At 30.3% G+C, this 22,047-nt stretch overlaps 7 protein-coding genes across 7 annotated transcripts, besides 1 other annotated feature; 4 read left to right on the top strand and 3 right to left on the bottom strand.

Moving 5' to 3' along the window:
• Window positions 1-768: 768 nt before the first annotated feature.
• Window positions 769-1,890, top strand: TVAGG3_0352390 (glycine-rich protein family; the record flags this gene model as incomplete). The annotated part of the gene is made up of 1 exon (XM_001317531.1): window positions 769-1,890. The coding sequence occupies one exon, from the start codon at window positions 769-771 to the stop codon at window positions 1,888-1,890; it is 1,122 nt and encodes a 373-aa protein (XP_001317566.1).
• A 1,588-nt stretch (window positions 1,891-3,478) lies between these two features.
• Window positions 3,479-4,021, top strand: TVAGG3_0352380 (uncharacterized protein; the record flags this gene model as incomplete). Its single annotated transcript, XM_001317532.1, has 1 exon — window positions 3,479-4,021. One exon carries the CDS (start codon window positions 3,479-3,481, stop codon window positions 4,019-4,021), a length of 543 nt encoding a protein of 180 aa, XP_001317567.1.
• Window positions 4,022-4,379: 358 nt separating this feature from the next.
• On the top strand, window positions 4,380-4,988 carry TVAGG3_0352370 (mannosyl-oligosaccharide 1,2-alpha-mannosidase protein; the record flags this gene model as incomplete). Its single annotated transcript, XM_001317533.1, has 1 exon — window positions 4,380-4,988. The coding sequence occupies one exon, from the start codon at window positions 4,380-4,382 to the stop codon at window positions 4,986-4,988; it is 609 nt and encodes a 202-aa protein (XP_001317568.1).
• A 429-nt stretch (window positions 4,989-5,417) lies between these two features.
• TVAGG3_0352360 (uncharacterized protein) lies at window positions 5,418-5,882 on the bottom strand (the record flags this gene model as incomplete). Its single annotated transcript, XM_001317534.1, has 1 exon — window positions 5,418-5,882. One exon carries the CDS (start codon window positions 5,880-5,882, stop codon window positions 5,418-5,420), a length of 465 nt encoding a protein of 154 aa, XP_001317569.1.
• A 616-nt stretch (window positions 5,883-6,498) lies between these two features.
• Window positions 6,499-8,183, bottom strand: TVAGG3_0352350 (spectrin binding; the record flags this gene model as incomplete). Its single annotated transcript, XM_001317535.1, has 1 exon — window positions 6,499-8,109. One exon carries the CDS (start codon window positions 8,107-8,109, stop codon window positions 6,499-6,501), a length of 1,611 nt encoding a protein of 536 aa, XP_001317570.1.
• Window positions 8,184-11,143: 2,960 nt separating this feature from the next.
• TVAGG3_0352340 (helicase conserved C-terminal domain containing protein family) lies at window positions 11,144-14,602 on the bottom strand (the record flags this gene model as incomplete). Its single annotated transcript, XM_001317536.2, has 1 exon — window positions 11,158-14,583. The coding sequence occupies one exon, from the start codon at window positions 14,581-14,583 to the stop codon at window positions 11,158-11,160; it is 3,426 nt and encodes a 1,141-aa protein (XP_001317571.1).
• Window positions 14,603-15,068: 466 nt separating this feature from the next.
• Window positions 15,069-18,344, top strand: TVAGG3_0352330 (WD40 repeat-like family; the record flags this gene model as incomplete). Its single annotated transcript, XM_001317537.2, has 1 exon — window positions 15,069-18,329. One exon carries the CDS (start codon window positions 15,069-15,071, stop codon window positions 18,327-18,329), a length of 3,261 nt encoding a protein of 1,086 aa, XP_001317572.1.
• Window positions 18,345-21,943: 3,599 nt separating this feature from the next.
• Window positions 21,944-22,047: part of a mobile genetic element that runs on past the window's edge.

The following is a 22,047-nucleotide window of genomic DNA, read 5'->3' as shown; positions in this document are numbered from 1 at the left end:
TTTGCACATGCGCGAATCAGTGAACTAGTAGATATTTCGATCAAACAATTATTTTCGACTTTGAAATAATTATTTGGTTGCCTAATAGTGAATTATGTTAGATATTGACACGCTTCAAATGTACCTAAATATGATATTTTGGAAATTGATGATGGAAGATTTATAATGGGAATATTTGAGAACTGAAATGCTAAACTTTTAATTATTCTTAAAGTTTCGGGAAATATTATTGAAAAGAGATTGCTTGTATTCGAAAATGCATAATCGTTGATAGTGTTTATTCTAGACTTACTAAGATCAAGTGAATGAATATTTGAATCTGCAAATCCTCATTCTCCGATAGCTGTTACATCTAGATATTGATCATCAATAACGAGATCTCCTGAAATCGATTTATCAATAATGAAAATTTCGTCACCATCGATTCGATAAATTCTTTTTTTTTTATGAATTCACTCAATTTTGAGATAAATTTTATTATGAATTCAATTTCTAGAATATTGATCCTATCAACTCATTACAACAATAGAAGCACTATTAAATCATTCTCATGACTTAAACAACCTCCTCGAGGGTTATTTTTATCTAGATTTCAATAAACATCAGATTAAAATTGAATTATTATGGAATTCTGTTTATAAAACATATCAACATACTTGGAAATCAGTATACGTTCAATTTTAGAAGGATTGAAAATAATTTAATATTAAACATTAAATTGATATCGTTATTTCTTGAAAGAGATCCAGATAAACAAATTCTGAATTTATGCTAAGATATAAACTTGTAAATACAAATAAGCCAGGTGCGCATATCCATGTTTTTATATATGATCAACAATATATTTTTGATTATCCTTGCACTAGTAATACTGATTGTACTGATTATGAAATTACCTTTCCACCTGGAGTTTATAAATTCGAACTTTATGGTTCATCTGGTGGTAGTAGAACGGGTCATGTTTCATCGTATCGATTTCCGAATGGAAGCTGTATCCCCAATGAAATTGTAAGCCTGGATCGTGAAAACACACAATGTCGAACAGATCCTAGCATTGGGGGTGCCGGAGGATATATTTCTGGAATTATCCACCTGAGTAAATCAACAATTTCGTATGTAACCCTCGGTGGCCAAGGAAAAGTTTCAACTATAGTAAATGATTGTGGTGCTGGCACTAACTGTTTTGATAGGAGTCGTTATTCTCCAGGAGGATATGGGGGTGGAGGTAGTGCACCTCCCCATGATAGTGTTGGAACAGGAGGCGGCCAAACAGCCGTAAAATTCCAACAAAACGATGTTTGGCACAGAGTGATCGTCGCTGGTTCTGGTGGCGGCTGTGATAATAATGTCGGAAACTTTCTGGGCGAAGATGATGGTTCGGGAGGTTCAGGAGGCGGTTTAACTGCTCAAGGATGGTTTGAGAATGGAAAATACAAGGATTCATATTTAGCGAATTCTACATTTGGATTTTCCTTTGGATCTGGAGAAGCTGCTCAATTGTCTGGTTCATTGAACGCACATGGCGTTCATAAATACTCAATATATAGTGATAAACCAGGGTCCGGAAGTGGATGGTTTGGCGGTTTTGCAAGTCAAGATCCAGCTTCTGGCTCAGGAGGAGGTTCATCATGGGCATTATCTAAAGATGCAATTATTCCAAAAGGAAAGATCAATGCCACTGATGACTTTTACTCTCTCATTGGAAGTAGTGAATATGCATTTTCAAAATATGATTATTTATTTTCGAATGTTATTCATCAAGCTGGTATCTGGGAAGGCAATGGTCGACTTATCATCAGCGTAATTGAATATCAACCATGTCGCACATATAAATGCTATTTAAATAATTATTTTTTATTTAGTATGAATCTATTTTTAATATTGGAATAAAAATATTTTAATAATGGCTGTACAACTATAGTTTAGGTTGTGAGGAAAACATCGAAAATGACATTTTCAATTTTTCAGCTAAATCAAAATAAGTATCATCTATTGGGTGATAGTTGTAGCATTCCAAAACAGGTAGATTTATCTCTACAAGTGATGTTCTTGTTTGAATGTTAGATGTTGTAATATCCGAAGATAATGATGGAGAATTCTGAATAAAACTGTTTTTCAAATTAATAGGATTAGTTCCTGATTTCATAAAAAGTGAAAAACCAGAAGGTCCAGAGTTATTAAATATTGAACATTTTTCTAAGTACACAGTACCATAACAATATATTATAGTGTTTGGCGTAGCAATTGAGTTATTAATGACATTGAGTGATGAAAGATAATGCGTATTTCCATTATAATGTGCTAAAGTAGTATATCCTTTGAGGCATTTTGTACTCTCTATTATACTATATGAGATAGAAGCTGGACAATAAGTTTGTGGGAAAAAGGAGTAACTAGAACAATGCGAGACAATATCTTTACTAAAATTAGTTAATTGAATTGAAATATTACCATTAAATATTGAAGATTCAACAATAAAATTCAGGTTATCCTGTTGGTAACATGATGTATATGAGTGATGACCTCATTTATAATCAGATACATCAATTTGGACCAGATAAGAACATATTCTATGTTGTACTAATGAGATTGATCCAGAAAAATAAAGAGCTCCACCAAAATTGTTTTTTGATATATTCCAAAAGCTGCATTCTGAATGTAAAACATCAAGATTGTTCTTTGTATAACTAATAGCACCACTTTTTAAATGAATATATTGACATCGAGCTACAAGACATTTTTGATTTTTTGGAATTGGCTGACAATTCCTACACGATATTGGCGAAATCTGCTCAGCCTCGCCAAAATAATAGTACCATAACTCGTTATAAACACTGTCAGTTGGAGATCATTTAAATTTTATGTCATTTTATGTCATTTTATGCTTCCTGATCAGATTTTTATTAATCATATAGTTTATTATTAGTGAATAAACCATGTAATATTATTAAATATAAAATTAAACCATACAAATTGTCCGTCACAAATTTGAGAAGAACTATAAAAAATTTTGAGAGAAAACCCATAATTGTGTTCACATTTTAGAATAATAACTATTTAATGATGTGAAATTTAAACTATAATCGAACTGATTGATAATACCAAGATAATTTGAATTTTTGCATACTAAAACATTGGCAAAGTTAAATTGATTTAAGAAAGCTACGAAAATATTCAATGAAAAGAAGGGCTGAAATAAGAAATGAATTTGTCTTGGGCGTGTCCGAAAAGTTCATCTGGATTTCACTTGAATATGCTAGATTCAAATCCTTTTAAGCAATTTGATATGATAGTGTCTGCTGACGATGATTTGTTGAGATAACACATCCAATTCCTAAAATAAGTTATTTGATGAAAATTCAACACTTAAAACCATTTTGACAATAAAATAAAAATGTTTCCTCCTTTCTAATTATATTTCTGGGAAACTTGTTATAGATATCAATAAAATTTTAAGGTTATTTACATTTTTTGAAAAATGTCATCGCAATCTGTTTACGACATTTATCATGAGATTGAAGATATTGACCGTGGAATTAGAGCGATTAGAAAGAACCGATATCTATCAGCTATGGAAAAAATAGCAATTATTGATGAACAACTCGATATTAGAAATTCTAAGATAACAGAGTTACAGCAGCAGAGAGCTCGTGAATTCAAAGAATTTCTTGATTCATTAGAACTCGATAAAACTGGTGTTGATGCAGTATTATTCGAACCAACAAAATGTAATATTATTTTAAGGAACGAAGAATCTCACAAACTAGCTACATCTAAAAAAGTTGGACCGTGGGATAGAATGACTACTAAATTATTCCATAAACAAAACGATAAATTCGAAGAAATCAAATTAAAGCAAAGTGAGCGCGATTCACTAAGAAAAAAAAATTTAAAGGCAAAGGTAGCCGAATTAAAGAAGAAACCAAAGCTTTCTGACACAGAGCAAATCAGTTTGTTTTTAATGAGCAAAGAATTAGAGATTATTCGTAAATACCAAAAAGGAGAGCAAAGCAGTAAGTAATTCCTTAACATTTACATTTGCAGGTTTTATACCTTCATTTTAATAAAAATTTTAGTTCTCTTATAGAAATTCCGTTGTGTCTTCAACCACATTTTGCTACATTATAATTCCTGATTCAAATAAAGAAAGATTATTCAATGAAGATGTAAAAATTTTTACCATTTCAGGGAATCTTTATGCCAAAGTTGCAACTAGATTAATAGTATTTGGTTCTTCTGTAATCTTTTGAGACAAACCAAAGTCGCAAATCTTGATTCGTCCATATTTGTCTATTAAGAAATTGGATGGTTTAATATCGCCATGACTAAGCGACAATGGAGGTGCACTTGCTGAACAAGAATCAATGCAGTTAAAATTTATGACCTTAGCAGAGCTCACGAACAATCCAAAATACATAGAATTATCAACTCGACTTTATAGACACTTATGGACAAAATTTCCAGGAAAAGTCGGTATTGTTGATGTAAATCAGTCTAATAGATCGGACATTATTCGAATTACTGGAGGAGCAGATTCATATTATGAATATATCATAAAAAGCTACATTTTATCCGGTCGAACATCATCCAAAATACTTGAGAAACATATGAAATACTTAGCAATGATAAAAGAGAAAGCAATAGGAAAAGTTAATAATATTACCATTCTTCACGATTATGACGATGATAAAATAATCTACTGGATTAGACATTTATCCACATTTTATGCTGGCACAATTGCAACAGGAGCAGTTAAAGAAAATTCTGAATGGAAATCTGATCTCAACACTGCAGAAGAGTTAACTCACAGATATTATAAATTATATAATCTATTTAAGACCGGTCTTGGTGCCGATATGTTTGACTATGATTTTGTAGATGGAAAATTTATTATTTCATTTTGGTCCGAATCATATATTTTACGTCCAGAAACAATTGAATCCATATACTCACTCTTGAAATTTACAGGAAAAGAGATATATAGATAGTATAATTGGGAAATTTTCAAATGAATTGTTAAATTTTGTAAAGTTTCCAATGGATATGTTGGTGTTTATAATAGTAACGGATCAAGGTGGAGTCTAAAGGTTATGGAAAGTTACTTTTGGGCCGAAACATTGAAATATTTGTACTTAACTTTTGAAGATAATGATTTTTCATACAGAAGCACATCCCCTAAGAATATGGGACTGTAATACATCTTAAAAATGGAAAAAGTATCTAGATATGTCAGATATCCCTTAAATTAATCTGCAAATGCCAATTAGCTTTATCCCCAATTATTAATTCTTTTCTACTATATATATTTATGTTTGTTTTGTTATTTAAAATAAATCATACAAAAATATTTGCATCAATGAGGGAAATTAATTGTTTACCAGTGTTTTAAGGTTCTCACTCTTTCGGCAGAGCAAGATTTACTTTGATTTGTAAGGATTAATGAAAATCCATGGATCAATTTTGAATGGTCTGAATGGTCCTGGTAATATTGGATGTGGCCCGGTTGGTCTTGGATATCTTATTTTATTTTCTTCGGCTTCTTGGAATGGGATTCCATAAATGAAACCGCCTGCACCAAGGTGTCTCTTGAGCTTCTTCAAAAAGCCATTTTCATCTTCCTGGAAGGATGGTAGTGGATGGATTGGGAATAGTCTGAATGGGCCATTCTTTTCGGCCTTCTGGATATATATTGGTCCTGGGAATATTGGATGTGGTCTGGTTGGTCTTGGATATCTTATTATATTTTCTTCGGCTTCTTGGAATGGGAAGTATGGTTCGACCCAACGAGTGCGGGGAATTATTCTCTTATGTTCATTCATTATTGGGATGTATGGTCCAACTGGAAACCAGGAGATTCCAAGAGAAGTAAAAGCAAAAAACATAATGATTTCAATTTCAATTCACATTCAAATTTTCTATCAATAAATCGAATAACTACTAAAAACATACAAAATTTGATATAAATCACAAATTAAACTCAAATTTTGGAATAATGGTTGGAATTCTATTTCAATCAACTTGCACGTGAAATTCTCTCAAAAAGAATGGTTTTGAAATAGAATTGTCAAATGACATTCACTTGTCATTTGACAATTTGCCAACATGTAAAATCAAATTGAGGCAATCTCAATTTAATAATTTTCGAAAATTGAAATTTGTCATTTCAATTTTCGTATACACATCATTTTAAAAGCATTCTATATAACTACTTTTTTAATATTTCTTATTCCTGAATTTGGAAATTTTGACCTTTACATTTTGGAATGTAGATCGAATAAAATTTTTTTTGGAAATTCTGTCTTAAAATTAACTTTTTCGCTGGACTTTTCTCAACTTTATGGGTGTACAAACACTATGGAGACGTAAACAATCGAATTGAATATATTTTTTGAAATGTCTATACATACTGAGAACGATTCGAAATCACTATGTATTATATACTGTTAGACTTTATATTTTACTAATAAAAATGTAATTAAATTAAAAATTTTTAATAAACTAAAGATAAGGTTTTCTATGATAAGTCTGAATAGAGGATACAGGAGCACCGTAAAGTTCCAGTATCCTGTAATAAGGATAAGTCACTCCTTTGAAGAATTCTGGTTGAAAATCACTGAAATCAGCTTTACTGCACAAATAAATAAAAGCGCTGTAAAACTGACATTCGTAAGCTTTCATGTAGTAGTGGTAACTCAAGAAAACTTTTTCTTTGATTTTTGGATAACATAAAACTTCAACATTTCGAAGTGTTGCCAAATCAAGACCAATAACAACTTCTGGTATTGCAGAGTTCCTTGTTATTTCTTTAGTAGTGACTTCAGGAGAAAGATCTACGTTAAATTTTTTAATAATTTCAAAACATTTTCTGCTTTTGTTCTCAATAATAAGATTCATGAATCCTTTCTCAACAGGATTCCTTTTTAGATACTCATCGAAAGCGATGTGCAAATCTGAACGAATAATCTGCGTAATCATGCCGTTTTCGACACAAGAAGCATAGATATAGCATAGGAAGTATTCGTTGCTATAACAGATAATGCTAAAGTCCTTTTTTCCATAAAGAATATTTTTTTTGTATTTTTGGTCGATTAAAAACAAGAAATTGTTACCTGAAGCGATAGAGTTTACATTGGCTATATGTTCGCATGTCTTTTCGCAAAGCCATTCATAAATAATTGGTCGATGAAAAAGAATTGACTCGGAAAGCCATTTTCGAGCAATATTCTTCTGGAACGAAATGTCTTTGATGATCTCGATGCTTCCTCCTTGAATGGAAAAACTGTCCAAAAAATTTGTAATTTTTGGATTTTGTAATTTCAAATATCTGTAAATTTTAACGGATCCAGAAAATTGTATAGCCGAAATAATATCGTAAATTCCGTAAACTCTGTACTCTGAATCAATAAAAAAGGAAGATAACCTTTCTTTTGGGTCAATTATGTATGAATTCGAGAGTGTGTATTTATAGAATGATTCGAAATCATCGTGCAGGATGATTGACCTCAATGAATCTGGTTTGTCGCCGTATTCAATAACATGTTCGAGTAATGAGAAATCATTTGATTTAAATTCTTCAAGGTGGTCAAAATAGAACTTGTATGTGTTGTAATAACTGCCTTTTTTGATGAGTTCGAGTTGTTCGAAATAAAATTTAGTTTCTGAGCGATAAAAGAACTGGCCGAGGAAAAATAACATCTCCCGAGACCAGTACGTTCGATTATGATCAAGTAAATAGTCTTTCAATGCAATTTTTAGCTGAGGAAGTGGAACAAGGTTTTCTCTGCAGCAAAAATGAAGGAAAAATAGGTCAAGAGGATTAACATGGACTAGAAGTTCTGCTTCAATTAACTGTTTAAACTCTGTGGAAAATTCTGTTACAAAATATAAAATTTTTGAAAGGATTTTCCTGATGTTAAACCTCCTACGTGAGATTTGGAACATGTTGTCAACAATGTTTCGAATGTATTTCTTCTTGAATTGAAAAAGAGTAATAAGTTTTGTTGAAAGTTGCGTTATTTTATTCTCTGTTGCGTCGTATAGTTCTTCAATGACTAAGCCGAGTTGAACAAATCGGCTGACTTTATCTTCAGGCAGTTGCCCATTTAACATTGCGATGACGCATTCAAAAAAATTATGTTAAATTGTTTTCTACGACCTGAAATTATGGGTTTCATATAACTTCGTCCATACATTCAGCACTCAAAATAATTGGGAAAAATTACATTTCAAGATCTGTTTTTGAAAAATAAAGATATAGCATAGAAAGATGAGCTTAATCATAGTAAATTTAAGATTTAACGAAGATATTTTTGCAAACGCAAATCAAATGAGAGAATTTTGCACATATGATAATTAATTCACTGCAAAACTTAGATAAATATGATTGAAATTGATATGCTGGAACAATATATTTTAAAATAATACTTATTTAGAGTTATTGCAAAGAAAAAATTCAAAATATTTCTAATTAACATGTCGTTATTGCTTTCATCTTCGGAATTCAACTTCAATTACTTTTTAGTATTCATTTACAATTTCCATTTCTATCTTTCCATTAAAATATTGCTCTTTCAACTGCCAATAAGGGAATTTTACATAATAAAGAATAAAACTAATATCTTTGATTCATAGAATGATGGCTCAACAAAACAAGTCTATTTAAGACTAGGAATAAGATTCAAAATGCGGGCGAATCTAATTTGATTATAAGTGAAATTTTGCATTGGTTTTAGGTGTATGATTGCAATAGCAATTTGCTTAATGACATTATATGTCATGGCATCTGCAATTTTTGCTTTGCTTGTAATATAAACATTCATTGATTTTTCACCGAAAAATGGTATACAATCTTCTGATAGAATTGTTCGACTTGAGACATATAAATTACTTCCTTCTGGAAATACATGAGTTGAAGAACTATCAGAAATAGGATTAAAATGGCCATGAAAATTAATATTTATTGTATTAGTAATATCAGAAAATGCACTCGAATAAATTCTTATGTAATCGGGATTGCTTAGGAATGAAATATTTTTTAAATTTATACAGTTATTAAATGCACCTTGATCAATTACCATCATATTACCATGAAACTGAACAAATGTAATTTTTGTACAATAGCAAAAACAATAAAAATTAATATTTCTAACATAATTAGGAACAATAAATTCACCAGAATATGATGTAACAACTCTAAATAATGTAGAATTATCTGTTCCTGAATAAAGAGATTCAGAATCACTTTTATAGTTTGTATTTTTTGGATCAACTAAGATATTTTCTAAATATGGAGTAGACATAAATGCAGATATTGAAATGTAATTTACGAATTTTGGTATAAAAATTGATTTAAGTTTTGAGTTAGAGAAGCAATCGCTATCTATTTTTGCTAATTTAGAATCATGCGAAATATTTATTGTTGTTAAATGACTGTTTGAAAATACAAAACCTGAAATAGTAACTAAAGAATCTGGTAAATTTATTGATGTTAAATTTTCATCCCCATAAAAGCAACTCGCCTCGATACTCAACAGGTTTGGGGGTAATATAATTGTTTTTAAGTATTTGCAATTCTTAAATAAAGATGAATCAAGTATTGTGAGTTTTACACATTCACTAAGATTTACGAATTCAAGACTTGCTTCAGAAAAACTCGAACTTTCGATAGTTGTAATCTCACTACTTTCTTGAAAATGGAGCGTTTTGATTGAATCTTTACAATTTTGGAGAGATTCTATTGTTGTTACAGTATTAGGAAACAAAACTTCGCCAGTTGAATCGGCAACACATCCGATAACAACTTGATCATTGCTATTTTCTTTATATTGAAGTGTCGCAATACTATAACTATGATAAATGAAATATGAAAGCAAAATTAAATAATTCTATATGATTAATCAAAAAAAATCGTAATTTTTTCTATATTATTATTTTTTGTTTTTCAATTCTGAATTATTATTGAAATATTAATATCATTAAAATCTTTTATCAAAGAATTACCTTTATGAATACGTTTTATTGTGGAAATTCTCTTATTGTTAATTAATAATCATGTTTTTTGAAAGATAAAAAATAATTATATCATTAGCCCGTAATGGAAATCTTGTTTTTTGAAATAGTGATGAAGATTTGTTGCTTTTTTGAATCAATAAAAATGGAAAACTCACATTTTAATGAATATAGACACTTTAGATCATCATTTAGTTAGTAGTTATATAGCATACATCAGATATTCAATGATAAATCCTTCTAAATTTATAAATATTTTGGCTTTTAATTTACAAATTAGAAATAATTCAAAAGTGACAACATAAAATTTGAGAGATATTCAATAAATTTAAATGCGTTTCTGACCATGAACATTATTAGAAGCAAATCATAGTCAAAAATTATTGTTCAGCATGTTGAAAACAGGCAGATTTCATGGCGTAACATCTCTTTTTTGAATATAAAAATCATATTTCATATCATGGCATTTTAGCACATTCTCAATGATCAAATTTTGAAAGGACCATAACGGTAAAATTATTTAGATAAAACAACTCATATTTCTAATTGATTCTTTTTAACTTTTGAGTAATATTTTTTAAGGAAATAATGAAGAAGAAGTTAAACAAGAAAAAGAATAAGGTATATTAATTTATGTTAATTGATATTTGAGAGGTAAACCAATACATTTTAAAGAAAAGATTAACGAAAAATCATTTTCAAAACAAGAACTTTTGTATTATCAGCTGTAGTAGAAATTCGAGGCATCTCTTCCTATGAGAGACTTCGGAAGAACTTTTCCTATTCGCTTAAGTACAGAATCCTCAGCTTTCAATTGAACAAATGATCCTGATTCAACAGCTTAAAAAGAGCTTTTATATCATTAGTTGGATTAGAGACCCGAATAACACCTTTTAACGACAAAAATGCGTTTGTTTTCGGTGTCTTTTCGACTTGATTTAATATATTTGTCAATTGTTGTTGTATCATAAATGTATTCCATATAACATTTGAATGAGTCAAGAAAGGAAAAGAATTTTCTGTGATATTATTTCTTACACTTTTGTGAGATCTATCAGCTTCATCTAAATATTCCAATATGCAATTGATGTTTCAAAAGCAATCGTTTTAATTATTAAAAATTATATATTTATTTTTATAAAAAAAAATTTACCAGCAGCCACCATGGACAGATCGCAAATGAGCATAACATTCACCTTCTGAATTAAAGCATGCTTTGCATCTCCAGCAGAAACTTGCACCACAGCGGCATGTCAATCGATTGCAGCCTGACTCTTTGAAGACCATAATGCCACATCGTGGACATTTCTTCATCATGTCAGTTTCTGGAAGATTTTCTTCTAAGTCTTTCTTGCAAATCTCGCCTTTGTTGTGGTGTGTCATGCACTTGTTGCAGAATCTCTTATGACAGATTGGACACTCTAAGTTCTTCTTGAAATCATAGACTGTTTCTTCGTGATCTGGACAGAAGTAGATTTTGCCTGGAGATGTATGCAATGTAACAATGATGACTGATTTAAGCCATCGCTGCATCAAACTGTAGACTTTCTCATCTGAAAGAGAAAAGAACATCTGACCAATAGGTGAGTATCCTTCGAAGTTGATAGCACGTGGCATTTGGTTGTACTTAGTATTTCCTTTGTTTTCATTAAAAGCATCATGTAAAAACTTTTCTAAACATGTCAAACAAAAATGTTTCGCTTGACTTGTATTGTTTTTAACATCATATGCAACAATGTAATTCTTACTTTCTTCTGGATTAGTACACATATCGGTGCATCCAAATACTTTGACGTCATCGAAATCTTCGATTTCATTTTCATAAACAAAATCTGACAAAATAGATTTAGCGGTTTCACTTTCGTATTCTGGAACAATCAAAAGTTTTCGTTGACTGTCAACAACCCAATATGGTGAGATTTCACTAGTTTTGCTGATAACTAATGAAAGAGAAGCATCTTTATTGATGTTCAATGTTTTGAATGGTGGATTAAATTCTTCATCTTCTTCTAAAATGTTACGAGCTTTTTGTGCATCACGCCATGACATACCGATTTTATTGTTATCAGGGAAACAAATGATATCATGTTCTCTTAAGTATTCAAGAAGAAATTCAACGGCACCTTCTGAGTTGAATAAACTTGGATGGAATTTAGAAGCAGGAGGATTGAAGATAACTTCATCAACTGCAATTTCGCCGTCATCTAATTCGATGTCGCATTTCTCAAGTTGACTTAATTCTCTTAAATCACAGACATATTCGATCTTTGGATTTTGAGTGAAATGGATGACTTGTGATGGAAGTTTAAGATCTTTGTCTGAAACTAAAAGAAGAGGAAGGATTTTGTCAACGTATGAAATTCTCAATGATTTGCCTGGATCATTCAGCAAATTGATATTCTTCAAACAATAATCAAAACAATGCTTATCAAATTTGTAAAAGAAAAGTGAATTTGTTTCAAGAAGTCTTGTGAAAAATTGATCGCCAATTGAAATCAATTCCAAACTGATGTTATTCATGATTTCAATAGCAAACAATGTTTCACCAACAAATGGCATGATTGAGGCAATGTCTTTAACTGTTTTTTCAATCATGTTTCGCATCTTTTGATCTTCAATTACAATTTTGTTTTGATAAACTTTTAATTTCATGTTTGGATAAACCATATCAAAAATCATTGTGAAATAAGCAGAATGGACACATCCTGGACAGTCAATGAACGTGTAGTTGTTCTTATCAGTGGAATGAATAAATGTGTAATTATCACACAAATAATAGAAATTTTCTGGATAAAAATTGTCAGAAAATCCTGGTCTTTTCTGGAAAACAGAAACATCACTTCTCTTTGCTTTATTTCGTGCAAACTGCTTGACAATCTCTGCGTTGATTTGATCATGTAAAGTGTCAGAATTCTTAAGAGAAATGAGATTTCTGATGTCACTTTTTGTCAAAATTAATTCAAGTTGGCACAATTTTCTGAGAGAAATTCCGATTTCTTTTATCAAAAGAATTCTGTTGTTTTCATTGGATTCGAATATTTGTGACAAACAATTGATAATAGTAATGAAATCCGAATCCAAATTTGCATTCATCATGAGAGAATTCGTTTGGAAATCTGTGAAAAATCCCATATAATTTTTTGACAAAAATTGAATGAGTTTGTTCAAAACTGTCAAATTTGACACTTTTTGTTCATGGAATCCCTCGAATTCATCATCATTCAAGTAATCCTCGATTATTGTATCATAATTTCTTTCTTCTCTTGTCTTAGTTCTTTGTTCAGCACTTTCCAAAACAAGATAATTATAATTTCCATGAACATTTGAAATTTTATACATATAATTCATATCATTTTTGCAGCCATTGATTGCGAAACTACAATTCATGATTGAGCTCTGTGTATCTCCGAAAACAAACAAAACAAAAATGGAAGAATTGGGATTTTGAGTGTTAAACAAATTCAAATGGGATTTGATGTTCGAAAACAAAGGAATTAAACAGGATTTGTTCTGACACAATGATAGAATGTCTTTGGCACTTGTTTCTGGTGTCTTTTCCGGTGAAATGACTGTTAAATTCGATGTTTGTTTTTGGTATTCGTTAATTATGTTCTGAACATCGAATAAAGAGTCAACAAAGTAGACAATCTTAGATCCATATCTATTCCTATTGTTAGTAGCATATGAAAGTGCTTCAATTTGAGATTTTTGTGAAAATTCAAGATTAATATTTAATTGTTCTGTCTCAGAAACCTCGAAACCAACATTAATGGGATTAGCAAGTGATAGAATGAACTTAAGACGACGTTCCCTGCGTATTTTTCTGACAACATCTAAGATACTAAAGTATTTGATGTTTTTATGGTCAATTGCGTGGTAAACAACCATCATTTTAGGTGTCTTCTTACCATTGTTTTGTATCATGAATGTTGTGGCGTCGAAAACTGAAATGAAAGCGAGAACTTTTCGATCTTCGTTAAATGCTGTTTGTAAACTATTGAGATCTGTAACAATATCGAGTTCTGTGTATTGGTTATAGAACCATAATGCGTTTTCATGTATCAAACTCTCGTCATCTGAAGTAAAAATGATAAAATTGGTTTTAGTATCAGTAAGTTTGAAAAGAGGGATGAGGATTCGATCACGGTACTCATAGTTGAATGTATAAACACTTGGATATTCAAAAATTTCATGTGTGTAAGGAGGATAGAAAATAAATGAGTAATGATCTGTTTGTTCTTGAGTAATAGATAAGCAAGCATGGTATAAAGCACGAGCAGATTGAACTTCTTTCTGGTCTTTGGAAATATCTATACTTTCTAACAAAAATTTTCCGAATTCTAAAAAGTCATTGACATTTTTAGCATGATTGCCATCGTTTGGCCTGCATTTAGCAAGTATCTGAGCATGTGAAAGAAATTCATCAAGGAAAGTACTGCAAGATTGTAAATTTTTGATATTCCTTAAAGAGGCTATACAATTAGAAATCAGTTGGCGAACTTTGTCCTTTGAATTTCGTGAAGCAGTAATAACGAGATCCTTTAAGCTGGAATCACATCTACTTATTATATCCATAACAACTTTAAAAAAAAATGAAATTGGAAATTTTCCATCACTTTTATTTTTCTGTTACTTTTTCAATTTTTTTGGAATTTTTTTGAAAAAAAAAGTCATAAGACTGTAATGTGATCTCATTTAAGTTTTTTTGGAGCACGTGACATAATTACCAAAGTCACTTTTTAAAGAAAAAAAATGGTGACTTGTTAAACTACCATTTGTAGCGGAAATGAAAGGCTTTGGGGTATATAACATTAATATGTATCCCAAAGCCTTCCATCTCCACTACAAATGGGAGAAACTTTGTCCGAAACTAATGGAATTAAAAGTGACAACTGTCAAATTTGTGTGTCAAAAATTGATCTTCCAGATATTTCTAATAATATAAAATTATAGCTTAATTACAATCACCAAGGATACGTATAACCGAATTAAAATAACCAAATCCTGATTAAAAATTTTCGATAAAATTTTTTGAGATCCGTATTTTTTTTTATCAAAAAATGAATCCTCGAGAAAGGATCAATCCGTGTCCTCTCGCGGTAGGTTTTCATTGTTGGGAAGATCAGTCAACACCTATGCTTGACTTTACATGCTTTTATTCTGTTCCTTGGAATCGTCCTCCAATTCCAAACTCAAAATTATGGTCGGATGACTTTGTTACTTCAATTTTATTTGCAGGAACAAAGACAGGAACGATAGTTGCTTATAAAATTCTTTCTAATAACGGAGAAATCATTGATGCTTTTCCAATTTGTTTTTTATTTGGTCACAAATCACCAATAACATGCATCACACGCTGTTCACCTTTCATATATACAGATTGTGTTGCATATTTATCAAAAGATGGCACTCTTTCCATAATTTCAGTCGAAGATTTGACAATTGTTGTAAATAGACCATCGCTTTTCTCAGAAAACTCAAACTATTTAGCTAACCATGAATACAAACAAGAAATTATGATCGCATCTCAAATCTACGGAACAATTGAAATTGCCAACGTAATTGATGGCTCAATTATCATGACAATCAGCGGATTCCAATCGATTATATCCTCAATAACACATCACGGCTCAATGCACGCGATTTCTACCTATGATGGAACAGTAGATGTTCTAAGTATCTCAGAGAACGATGCAGGCTTCAATTTTTCGACACATTACGAATCAGAATCGTCATTCATTACTCAAAGTCCATCTCCTGACCTCACTTTTCTTCTTACTCTTACAGATAATTTTTGGGAAATTATTGAGTCCGGAAGACAGCCATTTCGGTCTCCACCACCACAGAAAGGCAACTCCTACTCACAGTGCGGCTGGATAAGCACCACGAAGTTCTTTATTCGCAGTTTTACAGGAAAAGTCCAAATTTTCGAAATTTTTCCTTCAAAAGAGACTTCTTATGTCTTTGATTGCCTGCAATGCCGTAAGGAATATCTATTCATCAAGCACTCCAACCAAACAACGAGAATTGAGCCATTTGTCATCAAATCATCAGTTAATTCCGAAAATTTACCAAAAATTGAGCCGAAACTCATTTTAGATCTGAGTTTTTCACTGAAACACTACTCAGAACCAATCTCCGCTTCATGCGAAGGCTTCGTTATCTATTCCCCTGGAAAAAGTATCATACAAATCTATTCCAACACTAATTCTTTCATTTGTGATTTGTCAAATTACTTTTCCGGGCGTTACAGAGCGAGATGTGGCATAATGAGACCAATTTCTCATGAAGCAAGAATAGATTCCGATGGAAACGTGTTTCTTGACAATTTTGACACGCCGATAGGAATTCACAAAGGCTCCTTTTTACTTTATTCACCTCCTTTACCCACGCAAACATTTCTTTCATTTTCCAATGACGGGAGTATCTGCATTTGGGGCAAAACTCCTCAAAAAGTCAACGGAATGACAGAAGCCGTGAAAAAAGTGAATTACGTTGTAGAAAGGAGATGGATAATTTGTATTGCCACTTTTTCTTTTATCGTCATTGATTGTTTTGATTGGTTCAGTGTTTGTTTATGCGATGGCCATGAATCTCCTATCGTTGATGTTACTTTTGTTGATGGAGTCTTTCATGCGAGAACGGAATCATCAGATTTATATGTTTGGTCATGCGATTCCGAATTGATTGGCAAAGACAGAGTTTTACTTGGCCACGAAACAAGTAGAACATATTTACCAAATTCTGTTTCTTTGTCAAAATCAATTTCTTCTCAAATTATGGCTTTGGAATCAGCACATTCTTTTTCTGATGTCGTTAGTATTAATATGCCTAATTGTCAGACATTTGTTGTTGTTTTGAATATCAGTGATTTCGTAACTGCTTTTGAAAAATTTGATAATTTGGATGTTTTGAATGATCCAACTTTTCTTCCTTTGAAATTGTTGTGGACGAAACATGTTGAAGAAGATCTTTTCGGGAAAATCCCGATTTTGGGAGGTTTCGGTTTCTGCCAAGGAGGAGATAATAACACTGTAACTCTTCCTATAAGTTTTTCTAGTCATAAAAGAACAAAAATACAAGCAGAAAAAACAAAAACAAATTCTTCTTCAACAATACAAAATCCAAAATTACAAAGAATACAAACTTTAAGGAATATGTCCGCAATTAAGAATTCTTCTGATAAATTCGAACTCCATAAGAGTATTAACTTCAATACTTCTTCTTTGTTGTCTGCTATTCATTGCGTCGCAGCTTCTGCAACTGCTCAATGTTTCGTCTCTTCAAAACAAGGTGAATTGTCACTTTTATCGGCAAAATGTCAAATTAAAACTGCCATGACGATAAAAGAAAGTGTTCCTCCAATGATGGATGCATTAGCAACGTGGTTACTTTCTCCTTCTCCTGATTTGAGGTTTATTATTTATAATGTTTTGTTGGATTATTTCGCAACTTTTTCTATGGAAGAAGTTATAGAAACTGTTGATTATATTATGAAGAAATTCCCGAATTGGAATATCAGAATGCCTTTTATATTCGTGATGTGTAAATACATCAAGGAAATTCCTCAAAAAGTTATAAAAGAAGCAGCAGAAAATATCTTTCCTATTGTTACGAAAAGAGTTGATTATTTGAAGAATTTGGCAAATTGTTTTAATCATTTCATTTCTTATTTGAAGTTGGAAGATTTCTTTAAGACATTGATTAGTAATTTAGGAGATTCAACGGAAATTATTTCATTTGCTTTGAATTCTCCGTTGGAATTTATTAATGCTGTTAAACAAAAGAATTCGGAACACTTAGTTGAAATGTTCTTGGAAAGATGGTTGAAACCAGATCCAAAGATTATTTTGCAGTTAGTTACGAGATTTTCTTCTGGAGAAACTAATAATTGTCACCAGAAATTGTTTGAAAGATTGTCGTTCATTGTTCCTTTCGTAGGAATTTGCAAAGATTATTCTGTAATTGGAGATAATAATGGATTTGTTACTGCTGTTGAAAGAGGGTCAGGAAATGTTTTGTTTTCTGAACAAATATTCCAAAATGATTCTGTAAAGTTTGTTAGCGCTTCTTCTAATGGAGTAAGATTTGTTTCTATCGCAAACAATCCACCAACGATTGCATGGTTTATTAACAATAAAAACAAATCTCAAAATCACATTTGTTTGCAGAAAACAGAGGATATTCCAGGAAATGTAAGTCAAAGTGTTGCAAGCTGTGTTTGGAATGGAGATACAAAAGTTGTTTTCTTTGCTGCTGATGGTTCAAAGTTATATGAAGCAAAAGCTCCAAATCTTTCTTTCTTCCAAAGAATCTTTTAATTTATTTATTTTTTGTTATATAATTTATGTAAAATATATTTATATCTATTTTGTTATTTAAGGATGCGCCTACATCCATCTAACTTTAATATTTGAAAGCGATATCATAGATTGTTTAATCTAATTTCATAAACTAATAAATTCGATAATTAATTTCGGAATAATGTCAATAAATCCGTAAGAGTAATCAATAAACTCAGACTGTATCAATCTACTAAAATATAATCGAAACTCTTAGTGTGTGTATCATATGTTGTTTATTCTATTTATAAGCTCATCATAATCCTGTATTTGTAGAATCTAAAGTTAATTATTTTGCCTTTCCAGCTCATTCGTGTGTTGATCAACGCTGTTTCTGACAAATTTTAATATATTTAGTTTTAAAATTAGGTTAAAACTGTTAAAAGCCATGCATTTAATAAATTTATAGAGGGAAGACCAAAATTTTTGTTACGGGCGTGACCAAGACCAAAATTTCACCAAAAGTGACGCATTTTTGAGAAAAATCATTATCTGGGACTTCTATGTATACCACTCATCAGAGCATACTCCATACTATCATACTTTATCTTGATGATGAAGTCTGAAGATTATATAAAAATTGATTATTGATTATTATATAAACATTTTGCAATTCTTCAATATGTTGTATAGATTAGTACACTTATTGCAAATCTATCTTGTATTAATGATTAAATTTATTCATTTAAGTATAATGTATTTCATTTCCACCAAAAATGCTTTTTTATTGTGTAATAGTATACAAATAGATAAATATTATATATTAAAACTCATTTATATTGTGATAATGCTTTAAATGCTTATAAATTGTATTGAATATCAAAGTTATGGAATGAAATAGTCTATTAGTTAAATTAGAACGGGAATAAATATACTTATAGTTAAGCATTAGATATTCTAATGTAATTATTCCAAAATGTCGCAATTACAAAAAAAATAAATATTATTACCTAAAAAGTATTGTTTATTCAGCAAACAATGTAAAAATAAAATTATATTATAATTTTGGAAATAATAAGGGTATACATCCAAATTTAATAATCTTGCCTTTTTATATCAACGTAATCAAAGTATGATTTATGCAAATTGTATTTTACCTTTATATTTAAATTGAAAAAACGCATTTAAAATCGAATCTGTTCAATTTGAGTGATTTCTATAATATATTTATATGAATTCGAATTAAATGGAAATAAAATTCGTAGTTGCTAGTACTGGAAATTACAATTGCCTATATATTTATTGTTCTTTGTGTTAATAAATTATTGAATTTGAAAAATAAATCGATTATTGTATAATATCTTGCGTCATTGATGATAAATCTCCATGTATGTTGAATTTCCGATGAAATTATTAGTTTAATCGAATGATATAAGTTTCGAGGTTTGCGATTTTATATGATTTAAGACTTCATTCAATGGGTTACAATAAAGAACATTCACCTTATTCAAAATTCCGTTTGAAAATCTATTATGTGCATGTTTGTTAAAATGTGTGATGTTCATTATAACAAACAACACAATCTTATGGAAATTTTCCCCGATAATTATGTTATTTATAGTTTAGATTTTCATATACTTTGTTATTTATGCTGAGTATCGTATCTAATACTGTGATATCACAAATTTTGATAATTGAATAGAGGAATTCCCAATTTGATAGTGAAAATGCAATAATAGATTAATAAGGATTAAAATAAGACAGACAAAAAATCTCCAAAAATATTTGAATTTTTAAGATTTAATATGAGATTTGTTAAAATTTACATCAAATTGAAGAAAATAAAAAAAATTTGGAAAAATTACATCAGATAATATACATTATTTTTAGTAATTCATTAGAATTGCTTTCAAATTCATCATAAATTCTGCATTATTAATATTGATAAAATAATACTTTGAATTTTAGTAGGGGGCACACCAAAACATATAAGTATATGGTTTTTTAAATCTACATATGAGATCAAAATTTCATAAACTAGTTTTATATCTAAATTATATTTGCATAAAAGATAAAATCTGTAGCTTTATTCATTTATATACAAATATAAATTGAAATCCAGAAATAAAATGGCAAAATAATCAATTTGAAATGACAATATTTGAATAATATGAATAAAATCAATTTTATTAATCATAAATAAAATACACCTACACAATAAAGCTAAAAACACATCTTTGGATGCCTTTTATCGATGATTTTGAATGAGATTCTTCAATTTCATGAACCAAAGAGAATTATTCTAAAACTCAATGACATTTTTGTATGTTTATTAGTTAAAGTCTAATATTCAATCTGTTAATCAATCAAATAGGATTTTCACACAAAGAAATTGCTTATTTATCATAAAATTTAGATTTCAACTCATTTTCACAATATGATTGAGCTTTCATACAATATACAAACAAGGTGCTATATTGAAATCCACTATATTATACTTTAACGCAGATATTCAATTCAATGAGCTTCATGAATCATATTTTAAACAAAGATAGTTATCCAAATATGACATATTTATATAGTAATATCATTGATAGAATATCTACACAATTTTATTCTAATATGAATAAATTATTTCTGAATCTCTTCCAATTTTTATTTTCTGTTTATAGGTTGCTTCATAGTTTCAATGTTATTGATACTTACAGTTTCAACTCCTTCCAAACACATTTTATTTTTTAAATTATAATATTAACCATCATCTTTGGAAATTTGCAGGCGAAAATGAAACAATTTACTAGAATGAATTCACTATATATGTATTCTATATGACCAAATGTATATATTCATCAATATTATATTTGATATAATGAATACGATACAGAATACTTCATTTTTAAGATTTCACAGCTAAATCTACTTCAGTTGATACTATAGTATGCTGAGGCAATTATAAACGATTTGATATGCTCATATTCAATGAGAATCATCCTATTTAATTGCATAGATTTTATTAACATATGTTTTTAATAGCATAATATGATAGAGTATATTCTAGGCCATATAATGCCAAAGTTGAAAGACATGATGATTAGTATTTGAGGATTTTCAAGCTAAACTACGATTTTGACACGTAAATTTTGTCAGAAATAGTGAAATTTTGGTCTTGGTCGCGCCCGTAACAAAAATTTTGGTCTTCCCTCAAATTTATATCGAAAAGCCCAAAATGATATATATGCTCCACATCATGCATACAATTATATTTCATTTTATTATTCTACTTCAGCAATTCTGTATTAAACAAAGATTATATGGCTTGTTTTGAATAAATTGTAACCCAATATCAATCAAATGTTAATTTTTTGATGAATAAATAATTTGTAAAGTTAACGCTTCTCATTAGAGAGCGGGACAAGATCGAAAAATATGACATTTGTAAAGTTCCAAATTTGACAGTGTAAACTGTTTACAAATGTCAGATCAAAAAAACTTTGCCCGCCAAAACGCAAAAGTGCCATAATCTCATAGTGGACCACAGCTGGAGTCGCCGCCGACTATTCACTTGCTGGGATGCTACGCAGCCTTTGATCTGGCCAATCATAGTGCTGCTCCATCTACATCAGCAAGTGATTTCGGCTGGAGATCTCCAATGGGTCTTCCATGAGGTTTCTGCAAGCCAAAAGCACAATATCTATGCAGCCTAGCTGCTAAGATAGCGTAGCTAGGCTGTATAATTGTTGTGCTTCTGGCGATATTA

This window comes from Trichomonas vaginalis, chromosome V (assembly GCF_026262505.1).
Source record: "Trichomonas vaginalis G3 chromosome V, whole genome shotgun sequence".
Lineage (NCBI taxonomy): Eukaryota > Parabasalia > Trichomonadida > Trichomonadidae > Trichomonas > Trichomonas vaginalis.
Note: the sequence above shows the minus strand (reverse complement) of the source record. Positions and strands in the feature narration are given on the sequence as shown.